The following is a 14,609-nucleotide window of genomic DNA, read 5'->3' as shown; positions in this document are numbered from 1 at the left end:
GGACTTTTTCAGTGTTTCGTGGTCACAGCAGAAGGAGCTGAGCTACAAGGTTCACAGAGAAATTTAAGGGCAATATCCCAGCCTGGTGCTTGCACCAATCCCCTGCGAGCCAAGACTGAGATACCATTTCCCCACTTCAGATTTTTCTGTGTAGACAGACATAGGATTGGGTTCATCATGACAGTCTGCCTGGTGCAGTGCTAGTTACGATCTCCAGCTTTTTGGCTGATTTTCTTTCTTGGTGAAGTTTTGGTCCAAAAAGTACTTCCAGAAATATAATGTATCAAAAGACTTCTCAAGCCATGTCACACTTCATCTGTGAAACTATGAAGCTGTCTTTTATAAACTTTGAATCTGGATTTTAAGGCTATAGAACTTTCTTTGATTCCTAAAAAATAATATGAAGAATATGCATATAAGTAGAGCAGCGGTAAAGCTGCTCAATTAGTTCCCAAGCATGAAGATGAAGAAACTCGGGATAAGTGTTACAGCACCTCCATCACCTATGTCACATCTGTAGCGATTCATCTGCCTGGCTCTAAGGTTCAGGTTTCTTGGCGACAGATTCCCAAAGGAAGGGCACAAAACCCTCTAGCTGAAACTAGTAAAGGACACTGGTAAAAGTAATAAAACAGCTCTTAGGATGAGAATAGAGGAGAGTATAAGTGTTGGTAAGTTACATGTAAAATCACAGTAAATTCAGAAAAACCAAATTTGAGGATCTTGTTAGAGTTGTAAAGGTTAATAATAAAAGAGAGCTGATAAAGCCAGTAGATGAATTGCAGCTAAAATGAATACCCAGGTCAAATGAGAAAAACTAACATAATTAATTCCAATACTACTTGTCCAATTTCCACACTCTTAACTATCCTAAACAGGATATAATTCTGAGCAGCTGTCTAAAATTTGTCATGTCAATAGAGGAGACCTGAGGACAAGTTAATATATTGCACAATAAACAAATTCCAGGATGAGATTTTTTTTTTAAACCTAGGATTCTATAGGAAATCAAACATGAAGCTGCAGAACAACCAATTTGTATTTAACTTACTGCTGAAATAGTAATAATGATATTATTATAAATAGTATATTTATTATAGATATTATTATAAATAGTAATAATATATATATATATATATATATATATATAATAGATATTATTATAAATAGTAATAATAATAATAATAATAATAGTAATCATTTTGGGGGAAATTAGTACAAGTTTATTTTCAAAAAATCCAGAATTCATTGCAGGAGTCACAGATCACATGGAGAAGAAATATTTTGTCAGTAAAAGAGTACAGATATTTCCAGTGAACTGTCAACAAACAGATGCTTTAAAAAGCACAGGAGAAGGTAGTCCCCTTTAAAGTTAATTGGTTAGAAGGGGAGAAAGGTGTTCATATTTTACAGATGAAATAAACTTACCAGAGAAATACTATTAAGAGCTGACATAGCTGTAAGCAAAAGGAAAAAAGGAATTAATACAAGCTAACAAACTTCTCTGTTTTTTTTCTAAAATTATTTGGGATAGTTAAATCTAAAGCTGATTATGATGACTTGGGAAATTATTTATTCATGCTGAATAACTGGATGATTAAATGACAGGAGATTCAAATCTGGTAAATATGAAATTATGGGGAAGATAACTCACTCTGTAAACACAACAGTGGCCTCTAAATTACAACTCAGGAAAGAGCTTGGAGTGATTGTGAGTAGGTCTCTGAGAACATCAGTGAGTGCTCGATGGCAGTCAAAAACCCTCAAAGCAAATAGGATGTTAGGAATTACGAGGTATCGAGAACAAAACAGAAAAACATCGTCATTCCACTCATTATATGGGCCCTCATGTTAAACACTGCATGAAATCTGGACACCATATCAAAAAGGATATGAAGAATTAAAAAGAAATACAGAGGAGGGTTGCAAGGATGATCACAGACATGAAATTCTTTTCAGACAAAGAAAGATTAAACAAAGATTCTTCAGCTTGGAAAATAGAGGGCTGAGGAAGGAATATGACAAATCTATAAAATCATGAAAGGTGAAGAGAAGATGAATAGGAAATGGGTTTTTGCCTTTTTCATAATAGAGATCCTAAGGGGCATCAAGTTTAAATTATCAGGCAGGAGATCTCTACTGAAAGAGACAGTATTATTTCATATATGTCCCAATTATATTGTGGAACTCATTGCCACAGAATACTACCAAGGAGAGAGGTATAAATGCAGTCAAAAAAAACCATTTGACAATATTGAGGTGGGATAGGTGCCTTGAACTATTTAATGTGCATGCCCAGTTATATAAACTGTGGCTTCAAGGTTCCAAAGTTACCAGCTGTCAAAGCCAGGCAAGAATCACTCTGTAACCACTGTTTTTACTGTTCCTCTATGCAATCTGCCAGTTGTAGAAACAGGACCCTGGACCTTGGTCTGACCAAGATGGCTCATATGTGTGTATATATACACACACACACATACATATATATACACACACAACCTTTTTATGTGCATATTTTTGAGATTAGTACAAAAAACTTTTTTCTTTTAATTTCATCACAGGTGATCAGAAAGTTGTTGTATTGGTTTTCCTTTTTCTGTCAGCTGATAATGAAGCTGGCAGTCCTGTAATTTTTGAGTATTAGAAATGTGTTTCAGGACTCTGTTAGGTGGTGTGGGCTTCTTTTCAGCATGATTTTAGTAGGGAATGGAAATGTTATGTTTCAAAGGTTTAGCATGATGGCGTTTTATCTTCTGTAATTTCAACTTTGTGTGTAAAGTCCAACTTGCTGTTTTTGTTTTGCTTTCTTAGGTGGCAACTTCAGTTTGGGATACAAAAATTAATTAATTTGGTTTCAGATATGAAAGTAAGACCAGTTGGCAGATCAGGAGAGCTTACCTATTGTTGTATTATGCCAGCATTTTTGACTGAACGATTCTGAACATTTTTTCCTACACAGGGAGGCCAAGATCCATGTTGAACTATTGTTACTGTAAAGCACTATACTTATAATAATGTTCAACAAGTACTACTGGACATGAACATTTTAATAAAGAGTCTCATATTAAAGGAGAGGCCATTCAATTACTGCTTCTAAAGTTTTATTTTGCACTCCATTGAAGGTTATGTTTGGAGTAAAAGGAAGATGGCAATTTTTTAGCCAGATGGAGTATTTGTATTTCTCTAGTTTTAGTGGCATAATCAGTGATTGATCTTTGCTCTTCTTTAGCTGTTGAAGGCAAGTGGAGTGTGCTTCCAAATTAACTGCATCTTTAACAGCTTCTGGGGAAGCCTGAGATGGAAGTTTAAATAATCAGTAACATGTTATAGTGGTTTTAAGCCTGCCCGGAAATTAAGCACCATGCAGCTGCTTGCTCAACCCTCCTTTTACCTCCCTGAACACCAGTGGAATGGGGAGGAGAATCAAAATAAAACTTGTTAGCTGAGATAAAAACAGTTTAATAACCTAAAGTGAAGTAAAATAGTGATAATGGTAAATGATAATAATAACACCAGAAAAAAAAAAGTGATGTGCAATGCCAGATGCCAGACTCCAGATTCCCGAACCCAGACTGGCCATGCTTCTGGGTAATTCCCCCTAGTTTATATTTTATATCCTGGGCATGATATTCTGGGGTGTGGAATATTCCTTTGCCAGTTCAGGGCACCTGTCCCAGCAATGCTCTCCCCAAGTTTATTTTGCATACTTTTTCACTGGCAGAGCATGAGACAAGGAAAGTCCTTGACTTTGGATAAACACAACTTAGCAGAAAACCAAAATATCAGTGTTATACCTAAGTGTTATCAATACCATTCTTGTTCTGAAGCCAAAACACTGCACTTTATCAGCTACTGAGAAGAAATTAACTCTATCCTATTTGAAAACAGGACACATGTTTATTTGGCAATGGCACTGAAATGTCTCACTTCATAGAATCTTCTCAGTTATCAGTGATTTCCACTTTCACTTCAATAGGTAAAAGTTCATAGAAGAATTATTTTTCTTTGAGAAACAATGGTCTGTTATCTCCAATTCACGTTCCTTTTGCCAGTTTTGTTACTTAAGTGAAGTTAATGCTTGTTTGTAAATTTTTCAGATTTTAGGTTTGTTAAGTTAGTTGTGGCAATAGTCAAATGTTGATTAGCTGCCTGTAATATTGATCAGCAGTTCTTAGTTTTACATTTTTGATTGAAAAATTCTAAATCAGGATTCTCAATACTGTGAAGACTTTAACTAAAGCAAGTTAGTGATGTTTATGTTGAAACACATAGAAGATGACTTTTCATCTTGGGAAGCAAATGAGCAGATTTTCTCTCCACCAGCTGCTCATAATTCTTACAATCTTTTTTGAGTCTTATCAGTTTCAATTCCACTTATTTGCCATGTTCTTCCTCCAGTTACACTTTATACCTACTTTGTAGGCTCAAGGCTCATAATTTTTGTCATGTTTCTCAATTGAAATAAGAAAAATACTTAGTAAGAAAAATAATTGTGGAAGAAAAGTACTTGTGGATTTTCTTCCCTTTTCAACATTCAATCTTATAAAACTCCAATATTTAGATAAAAGACTCCTGGAACCCTGTCAGCTCTCATAAATATTGGGTTAGTAAAGGGTAATTGTTGATGTCGTAGTGTGGATGACAATAAGACTAGATTTCAAGTGTAGTTTGATTTTACTCTATATATTCACGGCAGCTGTGCATAATACTTACTAGTGTGGTGCTGAAACATTTTATTGACTGGTACTACTGTTTAGGTGAAAAGTCATTTGATAGAGAAATCATATGGAAAAAGGAAGTTCACTGTTTAAAAACATTGAGAATCTCATAATATATGTAGAGATCTTTCCATAGCTGCCTACATTCATAAACTTTCGGGAATTATTGTGCATTGAGAAAAAAGTCCAAGAAAAAGAAAATTAAACTGTAGTTTTAAACAGTAAATTACCATTATAATTTAGATAGGTTTGGCATGCCTAGCTACAGATTACTGGAATTGTTTTCACCTGTAAATAACAATGTTGAATCAAATTGTTAAACTAATCTAAAAAACATTTTCCTGTATTTATTCACTTTAGATTTAAGTGACCAGAAATCAGTGATGTTGAGTAGGTCCAGAAGAACAAGTGGCTAATAATTGTAAAGTATTTTATGTGGCCTCCATGTGTCTGGCATTAAATGGTGCTCCATGTTGATCTGCCAGTAAAGTAAGGTTGTGTATAGGAGTGATATTTACATGCATTCTTTAGTGAAAGCTGGATCTAATAAATTACTACTGTTTGAAGGTAAATTAGCTCAACGAAAACCTCTAACTGTGTTTAATTTTGGGAAAAGACTAAAAATTACTTTTTTATGATCTTGGTGGATATTTTTTGCTGTTTTTTAAAATTAACTTATTTGCAGGAATGGTAACTAGCTCTGTCTTCTAGTACATATGACCACTAAGTGCTGGTATTTCCTATATACTACAATATAAACTTTAGCACTTACAATATAAGTGATATAAGTGCTAAAACCTCCTAAACTAAACCTATTAGTCTGAAATGCAAAATTTACTTTTTTTTTTTCCTAAGTATAGTGTTATAAATATTCAGTTTGTGGGCAGAAGTCAATTGCATGTTGCCAGGTACTATCTGAGATTCAGGGTTGGCTGACTTTTTACCTAATCTGTTTCACCTTTTAAGGTGTCAGTACTGCTATTTCAGAAGCAGCAGCATGATCTGACTGTAGCCCCAGTCTTTTCAATAGAACATACTCTTTATCATATTTTCTATTTTCGCACAGTGTGAGAGAAAGTGAGTACATTTCCTGTGCAAACTCTGAGGCATGTGAGATGTTACTTTGTTTTGGAGCAGGGGAATAAGGTCTTCAGTGTGATGGCAAATACTGAAGAAAGACATGACTATTCTTTCATTTACAAATTTGTTTTGTTTAAGTAGCCTCATTGACTTCATTTAAAAAAACATTTTGTAGGGTTTACATTAAAAAAGTCTGAAGATGCATGCAGAATTAATTTTTCTTACTATAAGGGTAGTTAAGAATACATACCCATATATATGAGAAAAAACTACCAAAACTAATCCGAATAGCCAATTCCTTCTTTCTCAGCATGGGGATCATAACCTGATCTGTTTTTCTTTGTTGCAGAGTGTTCGTAGCAGCTGGGCAGTTAGGCTGTGGGGGTGGAGGGGTATGGAGTATAGTATGAAGGGGAGATGTGCCTGTTTTGTTCTTTCTCCTTCTGTGTATTCATATAGTAGAAAGAGAAGTAGATTTGAGAACATGAGGATTTGTTTTGCCCTCATGGTGTTTACATCAGGACAGTTCTTTTGTCTTGAGAAGGGTTGCTAAACCAAGTGTAAAAACTTTAGTTTATATTGAACAAAAACTGCTGCTTTATTCTCTTTAAAGACAAAATGTGCTATTAGGTTGCAATTTGCTGAATATCAAAGCTAATTGTTGGTCTCTTCCTACAGCAAAGTAGCTAAGCATTGACCCTGGTACAGAGGACTATTAATGAAGCTATTATTTAGAACCAAATTGGATTTCTATATTTTAATAGACCTGTCCTATTAAATTTGTAACAGACAAATTTACAGTACTGGTTCCTATATGTAGCTTATCAAGTATTTATGTTCAGGTGGCTGATTTGGAACTCTCCAGGATTTTTTTTTTTCGTATTATGTAAGAATTTGTTGTTGCTTCAGGCATATCAGAGGTGAGAAATTCCTCACTCCCTTCCCTCTTGCCACCTCCAATTGCTCATTTATGGACTTTCTTCCTTTCCTATAAATTTTTGTAAACGACTGATGTTTCAAAGCTTTAGCACAACTTTTACCCCTTTTCTTAATTTTAAATGTTCCTTGGATTGCTGTTCTAAAATTTGGTATGTTTATTTGTTTCAAAGCTATGTTTCATATTTTGCTTTATTTTTATTTAGTCCTGGGCACACATGCATTGAAATGGTTGTTTAGAGGTGAATGTTTTTATATAAATTTGGTAGATAACTTTGTAACTAAAGGTTTTCTTTCAAAGAATTATATTGATGCATTAAAATGTGTGATGTCTGTAATTGCAGGTTGATGCAATTGAGACTGAACCAAAGAGCTTTATCTTTATGAGTGAAGATGCATTAGTAAATCCTGACAAGCTGTTGGTCCTAATTCATGGTAATGGCGTTGTCAGAGCTGGTCAGTGGGCTAGGAGACTTATAATTAATGAAGATCTGGACAGTGGGACACAGATACCGTACATAAAGAGAGCTATTGAGGTAAGTGAAAGTTCAAGGATGCAAGATGTGTGCTGTGGATGTGCATGTGTGTGCCTGTGTATGAAGAGCTGTGAACCTGTGAAGTTTTAATTTTTTAATCAGTATTCTATATGTTACTGTGTGATCATTGTATTTGTGATGGGAATACCTTTTTTGTTTTGTTGGATCTTTATTCTGGTGGAACCAAGTTCCTGTCTTGCAGTAAAATAAAATTTAGTTGCATGTCGTTGTTGTGTTGGGCACGCCATGTAGTTTAATATGCCCCATACTATGACGAGAGTCCTTAGTAGGTGATGCAATGCAGCAGAAGACACTACAGAAATTTGTTACAATTTAGATTGTTTTCTTTTATATTTAATTTAATTTGTACATATTATTGCTCAATGACTGCTGTAATCTAATGGTAACATGAGCTTTCATGATAACACGCAGTGTTTTTACTGGGATTGTACTGAATTTATTAAAGACACTGTCTTTCTCAGACTTGCACTAAATACCAGTTCATTCTGGTTTACTTATCAATATTTGACAATAGAAGACATTCACATGTTGTTGACACTATTTTGTTAAATCTATTTGAGAGACAGTGGACAGTTTGTGTTATGTTTTTGTCATTGGAACATTGCAGGAGTAATTAATCATATGTGCCCTGCTGCCTAAAGGAAACTTCCTGTAATAAACATTAGAAGAGCTTTTTTAGGACTCATTGTTTCTATTATATTTGCCAAGTTAAGCTAATATTCTACTCTAAATATCAGTATTGTCATTGTTATTGTTACATATTTTGCTAAGCGCTTAATTTTTGTGGTTGATGGATAATTTTTGCAGCTGTCTTTAAAGTATTCAGGATTAAAAATGGTGCTTTTTTTCAATAAAACAAAGAAAGAAAACATATAAAAACATTAGGACATTAAGTTAGTTTTTGGTTTTTTTTTTACTCACTATCAAAGCATCAGAATATACTTCATGAGAAAAAGAAACCTAGCCCTGTGAAAGTGAGGCATATCTTTTCCTAACATTAGGTTTTTCATTAATTTAAATCAAGATTCAGATTGAGACAGAACAAAAAGTACCTCAGGATTATTGAGTGCAGTACAGTAGGTCCCGTATGGTAGGTCCAGTGTGGGACTTCTAGTGCTGGCTCCAAAACATTTCCCAAGAAACCCAAATAGCTGTAGCTACTTCAGTTTTTGTACAGTGCTTACATGTTTGCATTTTTGTTCTTTCTTAGAGATGCTGCTGTCCTGGGCAAAATGAGAGACCGAGTATTTCAAACTGGGATACTAACACTTATTTAACATCATTTTTAAGGGTTATTTCTAGTTGAGGAGATTTTTTTTTCTCTTTTGTTATTTTTATTTATTTTGTGCAGTGATTTGTGCTAGTATGACAGAGATCAAACCTCTGTTTTCTCAAATGACTGTTATACTTAAAACCAGATTATTTATCTCCACATTTTGAATGCTTCTTAAAAAAACAATACAGGACAAGTCCCAGTTGTTGGATGAGAAAATGTTTTTACAAAAATGTAATCATTGAATAACATTGGTACATCAAACTTTGTGCTCTTATCTTTGAGCTTTTCCTTAATATGGTTTTTAAATTTGTAGTTCTCTTTAGTTCAGTAATTCCAGCTACTGTAAAACCTACTGTCCCTTTTTGTGCACCTTAAAATTCTGATAAGTGTACTAATAGATTGTATTCAGTTGTGTTAAGTCAAATTCAGTTATGTCATTAAATGTGTTGCTATTGTTTTGTATCCTGTAATCCCTGTACTAGGAATTGGTTGTGTATCTGGTTAGATAAAGCAATATTTTATGGAAGTTGGACCCCACTAAAAGTATTTAGAATCATTTGGTTTTGACTAAAAAGAGAATACATATATAGATACAAGCTGGGGTGTCTGTGTCAGCTTCACATATAGATCATATAAATTACATTTCTAAATGCAGAAAATTATGGTAGAATGTAAGGACTACATATGATAAAAATAATGGTAAAAATTGCATCAATTTCTGGTATTCAGTCCTCTAGTTGATTTAGTCATGTCACTTACAAAATGCAAATAACTAGCCTAGAGGGTAATAGCCTGAATGAAAATTGTGCTAATCCCTCATGCAACATTATTTGAAGGAGGGAATTATATTCGTAGATCTTTCTGTGTTTCTTCTAAGAAGAGGTCTCATTCTTGAATGAAGCCAGCAGACCTTACCAAAGCATCAGTGCTGGTGACAAGAGAGCATGGATTTTTTTTTTCTAATAGACTTATGTGAATTTGAAGTGGGTAATGATATGTAGGATTTGAAAATTCCCATGATCTAATGTGACTGAGCAACACATGCAGGCATTGCAGCCAGCTTAAAACATTTGCTGAAGATAAGGTTCTAATTAAAAAAAATTAAAATTGGGGATTACAGAAGTAGCGCTTGAATGTCCTATGTGCAGGAGCTAATTCAGAAATACCTGCTTTTCAAAAACAAAAAACCCATACAAGCAAAAAACCACCCTCTAAGTAGGCCAAACCCCACAACTTTTCTGCTTTTTTCTTTGCTTCTCTTCTCAGTTCAATTCTTAGAAAAACTGAAAACAGGGATGTAGCAGCTGGGGTTATCAGTGAGCAGCGGATTGAGCAGGATGAACTGATACTTCTAAACAGGAATTTAAGGGAAGAGTAGAAACTATTTCTCTCAGATGCAACGCTTTTGAGGAAAAAAGAATTAAGTAACCCCATTTCTGAAGCATGTGTGGAACAAGGGAGCAATGTATGGACTTAAAATTTTGTATTTTAAAATTCTAGTATTTTGGGGTTCCTGCAAGTTACAGAGAAAAGATTCGAAGAGAAAAATCCTGGTGGGAATTCAAGTAGCTAGAAATATGTTTTTCTTTTGATCTGTGCAATTCCTGTAGGTAATGCTTCTTGTTCCATGTTTTATATCTAGCCCTATTGTGTAGATTCAATCTTTTGTGTTAGAGGTATTGTGACTAGTTGACAAGGGTTTATGTGAAGAGATAGCATTATTGTGTTAATTTGAAAATTCAAACTTGATAGTGTAAAAGAAATGTTGAAATATGAACGAATATGAAGAGAACAAATAAGCAACTAGATAGAGAACAGATTGTAGAAAAAGAAGGAGGGAGAAAATTGTACATAATGTTGAAAACACATGTAAATACATTAAAATGTGGTAGGACAAAACCTGTTTTAGAAAAACAAGTATGAAGAAGAAAAATATGCTAGTAAGGCAGTAAGAATGTAACAAAAACTAAATTAAAACAAATACTTACTAAAAAAGATATTTAAAACAAAAGAAACTGTCAATATCCTGTAAATACAGTACAAAAATACTGCATAGGTTTGCTATTTTGTTAAAGTAGAAATTTTCTGCTGAAACTTTCTCTCAGAAAACTGATTTTTGACAGAAGCAGTTGTCTGATGCATGAGAGACTGAAGTTCAAGTCCCTCCCCCCCTGGGAATGAGTGGACTATTCAATTTATAATGAGAATTCTGCTCTGAAGATATTCCACTTTTTATAAAAAAGTAATTGTAAATTATATAAATAAATAAATGTAGATTAAAAGAATAATTTTAATCTGCCTCTAGTATATTTGGCCTAAATGGCTCATCCGGGTTTGTACAGTGAGGGTCTTCTCAGATCAGTTATTGTTTAACCATGCATGTAATAACTGAAGTAGTGTCAGGAAAAGGTGATGAAAGACAGGTAAATTCTTCAGTTTAGTGATGAGGTCATATACTTGGGATGTCAAGAATGAAACATTTTATGGTCCTGGTTTAATAATGGCTGTTAAGGCACTCCCTTGTTCACTTTGTTAGAGAAGGAGAAGCTGAAGTTGTTGTACTTAGAGAGGAGATTGTTCACTGGATAAACAGAAGCTCAGCTTGCCTTGGTTGGACATAGTGAAGAGTTTGGGAGTACTATTACTGTCTTTGATACCTCTCCTCTAGGGAATAAAGAAGATATCAGCTTACTGCATAAGTACAGAGAAACACTGGGTGTTTTTTGAGTCTTTGAAAATTCAGTACCTTTGTTACATGTGATAACTGTGGTCTCAGAGATGCTAATAGAGTTCAACAATAGCAACTGTCACATATTTAATAAATAAAAATTAAAAACCATCAAAGAATTGTTGCTTTATATAAAATTCAGTTATTAAGGTATCTTAGATACTTGTATTATTATTTAAAGCAGAATTGATACTTGACATATAGCTGGAAAATAGGTTCTTCAAAGAACCTGGACAAGTTTTTCAAAAGAAATAGAGCAGCACCTAAAAATCTGACTTTATATGAACAAGCAAAAAGCCAAATCTTTGCATCAGATGGGTGTTAGCTGTGGAAATGTTTCCTTAATAACTGGTAAAACATGGTTTTCAGCTTCAGTTGTCTGTTGTGTTTATCTTGCTCTTCATTTTTTTACAATCTCTGTTCTCTTTGGTCAAAATATTGTCATTCATTTGTACAAAACTGTCAGATTGGCAATATTTAGTAAGAATTGGTGAGGGTTATTACTTTTGTCAGCATGCAGTAATATGTCATTAGTTTTGTAAGGCAGTTGAATGGAACAACAAAATCATTCAGTGTAACAGCAGTAAATTTTCACCCATAAATTTTATGTGATTTAGTAGTCTTAATGGTTTGTAACTAGTGTGATAACACATACCCTTGTGTTTTCTCTTTCCACTTCATAAAAATCAGTCAGTTTCAATAGTGGATATTTACATATTGTTGGCCAGAAATTATGTTAAGTTTAAATTACACTACCAAAAATTATCGCTGAAAAACTTTTCAGTCTGACTTCTAAGTATAGAATATCTTGTTAGACAAACATACTTTTTGGTTTGGTTTTACAGATTATACGAGCTTAGCATAGTATCAGTAATAAGGGCAAGTGATACTTTCTGGGGAAAAAAAACCAACTGACATTTCGCTGAATACTAATATTCATGTGCCTTTTATGTCTTCTATGTGTATTGTTGCAGAAGGATGTTAAAATACCTAGTTTATTTATTAATGGTCAGTTACAGCGCCAGAGCAATCATAATCTTTTTTGGGTTTTCTAATATATTACTGAACCATCAACTTTCACTAAAAGGGGCAATAATTTGCTATACTGTTTTATTTCAAATGCTACTTTTCTGACTGTGGTATATGTGCTTATTAATTCTGTTAGACCACAGAACTAATGTTGCTTGTAAAGTCCTGTTTAGTAGAGAAAACCTGTGTTTAAAACTCCTACTTTTGTGGTAATTATACTAAGAAAACTTACAAGATTTTGGATGATCTTTTGAGATCTTTCTAAAAACATAAACACAAATCACAATGTATTAGTAAATTATGAGTTGCATCTAATTGGTTTTAAATCCACCATATCCTGGAAAGAAGATCTGAAAAGCAGTATATTTAATTACTTCAAAAACATTTTTGTAGGATTAATAATCTCTCGAATTCTAATCACCAAGCAGATAAGAGGGAAAATTTGCACAGTTGAAAGCAATATTAATTGATCACAAAATACATAGTAATATATGATAAGCTGTATAGGAGTTAAAATATTAAGTCAGAAATTCAAGAAAAGGTTAAAAGCTTAGACTAATACTGAGCTGACAGGGTATATAAACCCACACCAACCCCCATGCCAACAGAGGAAAACAGTGAGATGACAGCTCTACTGTTTGGAGAGGGGTTGCTAACGACAGCTTATTCCTTTATGATTTCAACTCTTGACAGAAGACAGGTCTGCTTGTTGCATCATGGCAGATGTATCATTACCTTCTGGCCCTGTCATGACTGAACTGGAAAAAAACCCCACACTTGAAATTCTAAAAGTCTCTTTGGAGTTTAGTGCATCCTTTCACAGATACATTTGCCACTGTTTTATTAATTGTGTATATTACATTCTTACAGTTGTCCAGGCTACATAATTTGATAATGTAGAGATATTTAGAGATCGCTTTGTCTTCTTTTATTCTGATGGTTGTTGTGTTTTAGACTCCAGTAGCACTTTGCGTTATTTTACTTTTACTTTGTCACTGACCTAAGAAAATCACTGTTCAAGATAAAAATTGGATAAATGTGGCTTGAAAATATTTTTTTCTCCAGTCAAACTATTTCAGCCATTTTTTAGTTGGATAAGTGTTAGGTTAAGGACACACAGTGAAAATTTAAAATAGTTACCATCATTTTAAGAAAAAAGTTTAATATGAGTTGAAATTACCTTTTTTATCATATGCATATTAGGATTCTTCCTTTCTACACCATGACCCTTCCCCCCCATTCAACTTGTTGGATACCCAACAGTGACTCTGGGGACTTAAAAAAGAGTAAGAAGGGGTGTGGATTTTTGAAAGTATGTCAAAAGCCTTGGGGTTTGGGTATGATCAGAATTTCAATAGAGGTTGAGATGAGTTTAAATGCATAGAAGGGGAACATAAAAATCTTGTTTAATTTCTGTCATGTTGTTCTTTTTTTAGTCACTCTGATGTCTTTTTCAAATCTGCTTTTCTCTCAAGCTTTGTGGTACTATATTCAAGATCTGGGCCTTTTCCTCTTTGTATTTCGTTTTAACTGCTGATCCCTTTTCTGTGGTGCTTCTGCCTTTAATATCAGCTGAAGCGGTCTGAATTGCTGAATCAAAGCCATTTTGGGAGAGAGACAGTGTTTAAGATTGTGCAGGGTGAGATTCTCTGGGTAGAAGGTAACACTTCCTGCAGTTATAATCAATGCGCTTGACACTTTCAAAGGCAGGAGAAGCCATGACTTGCTCAGGGGTTAAACTTTTTAAATAACTTCCCTTGGGAAAAATGCCATCAATAAAATGGAATAATTAGTTGAAGATTCTTGAGTAGCCTAGGTTTGAAAAGAAAAGATTAAAGATAGGTCAGGTTTGCACTTCTACTGTATTTTCCTGCCTGTTTGTTTTTCAAACTATGAGATTTTGTTTGAATGTATGCGATATTACAGAATCAATCTGCTTGAAAAGTAATGTGATCTACTTAAGACAGTGCATTAATTTTGTAGTCTTATTGTCTATGTAGTCTAATAACTGTAAGAATGGAGATTAAATTCTATATAAAAATACAACTTCAGATCTGCTAGCTTTCTCATTTCCTACACACACATTTATTCTGCAAGTAGTCATTTTAGCTAACAAAACATTTGCAACTTTGAGCCTTAATAAATAAGCTTAAATTGTAATATACATTCAGTAATTTTAGAATTCAGGTTAAATAGCATTATATGGACATTCTGTATATGTGATCATTAATTTCTAAAGAGATGAAGAGGTTTACACTGAAATTAAATTAATCTTGCTTTGGAAT

General features: G+C 33.9%; 1 protein-coding gene across 5 annotated transcripts in view; it reads left to right on the top strand.

Moving 5' to 3' along the window:
- FAM172A (family with sequence similarity 172 member A) overlaps nt 1-14,609 on the top strand; it is a 264,993-nt gene that overhangs the window by 55,540 nt on the left and 194,844 nt on the right. For all 5 annotated transcript variants that reach the window (XM_036403453.2, XM_036403451.2, XM_036403452.2 and 2 more), the window contains one exon: nt 7,079-7,270. In XM_036403453.2, the coding sequence (XP_036259346.1) occupies nt 7,079-7,270 (192 nt within the window). The remainder of the gene's footprint in view (nt 1-7,078; nt 7,271-14,609) is intronic.

Source organism: Molothrus ater, chromosome Z (genome assembly GCF_012460135.2).
Source record: "Molothrus ater isolate BHLD 08-10-18 breed brown headed cowbird chromosome Z, BPBGC_Mater_1.1, whole genome shotgun sequence".
Taxonomy (NCBI): Eukaryota; Metazoa; Chordata; class Aves; order Passeriformes; family Icteridae; genus Molothrus; species Molothrus ater.
Note: the sequence above shows the minus strand (reverse complement) of the source record. Positions and strands in the feature narration are given on the sequence as shown.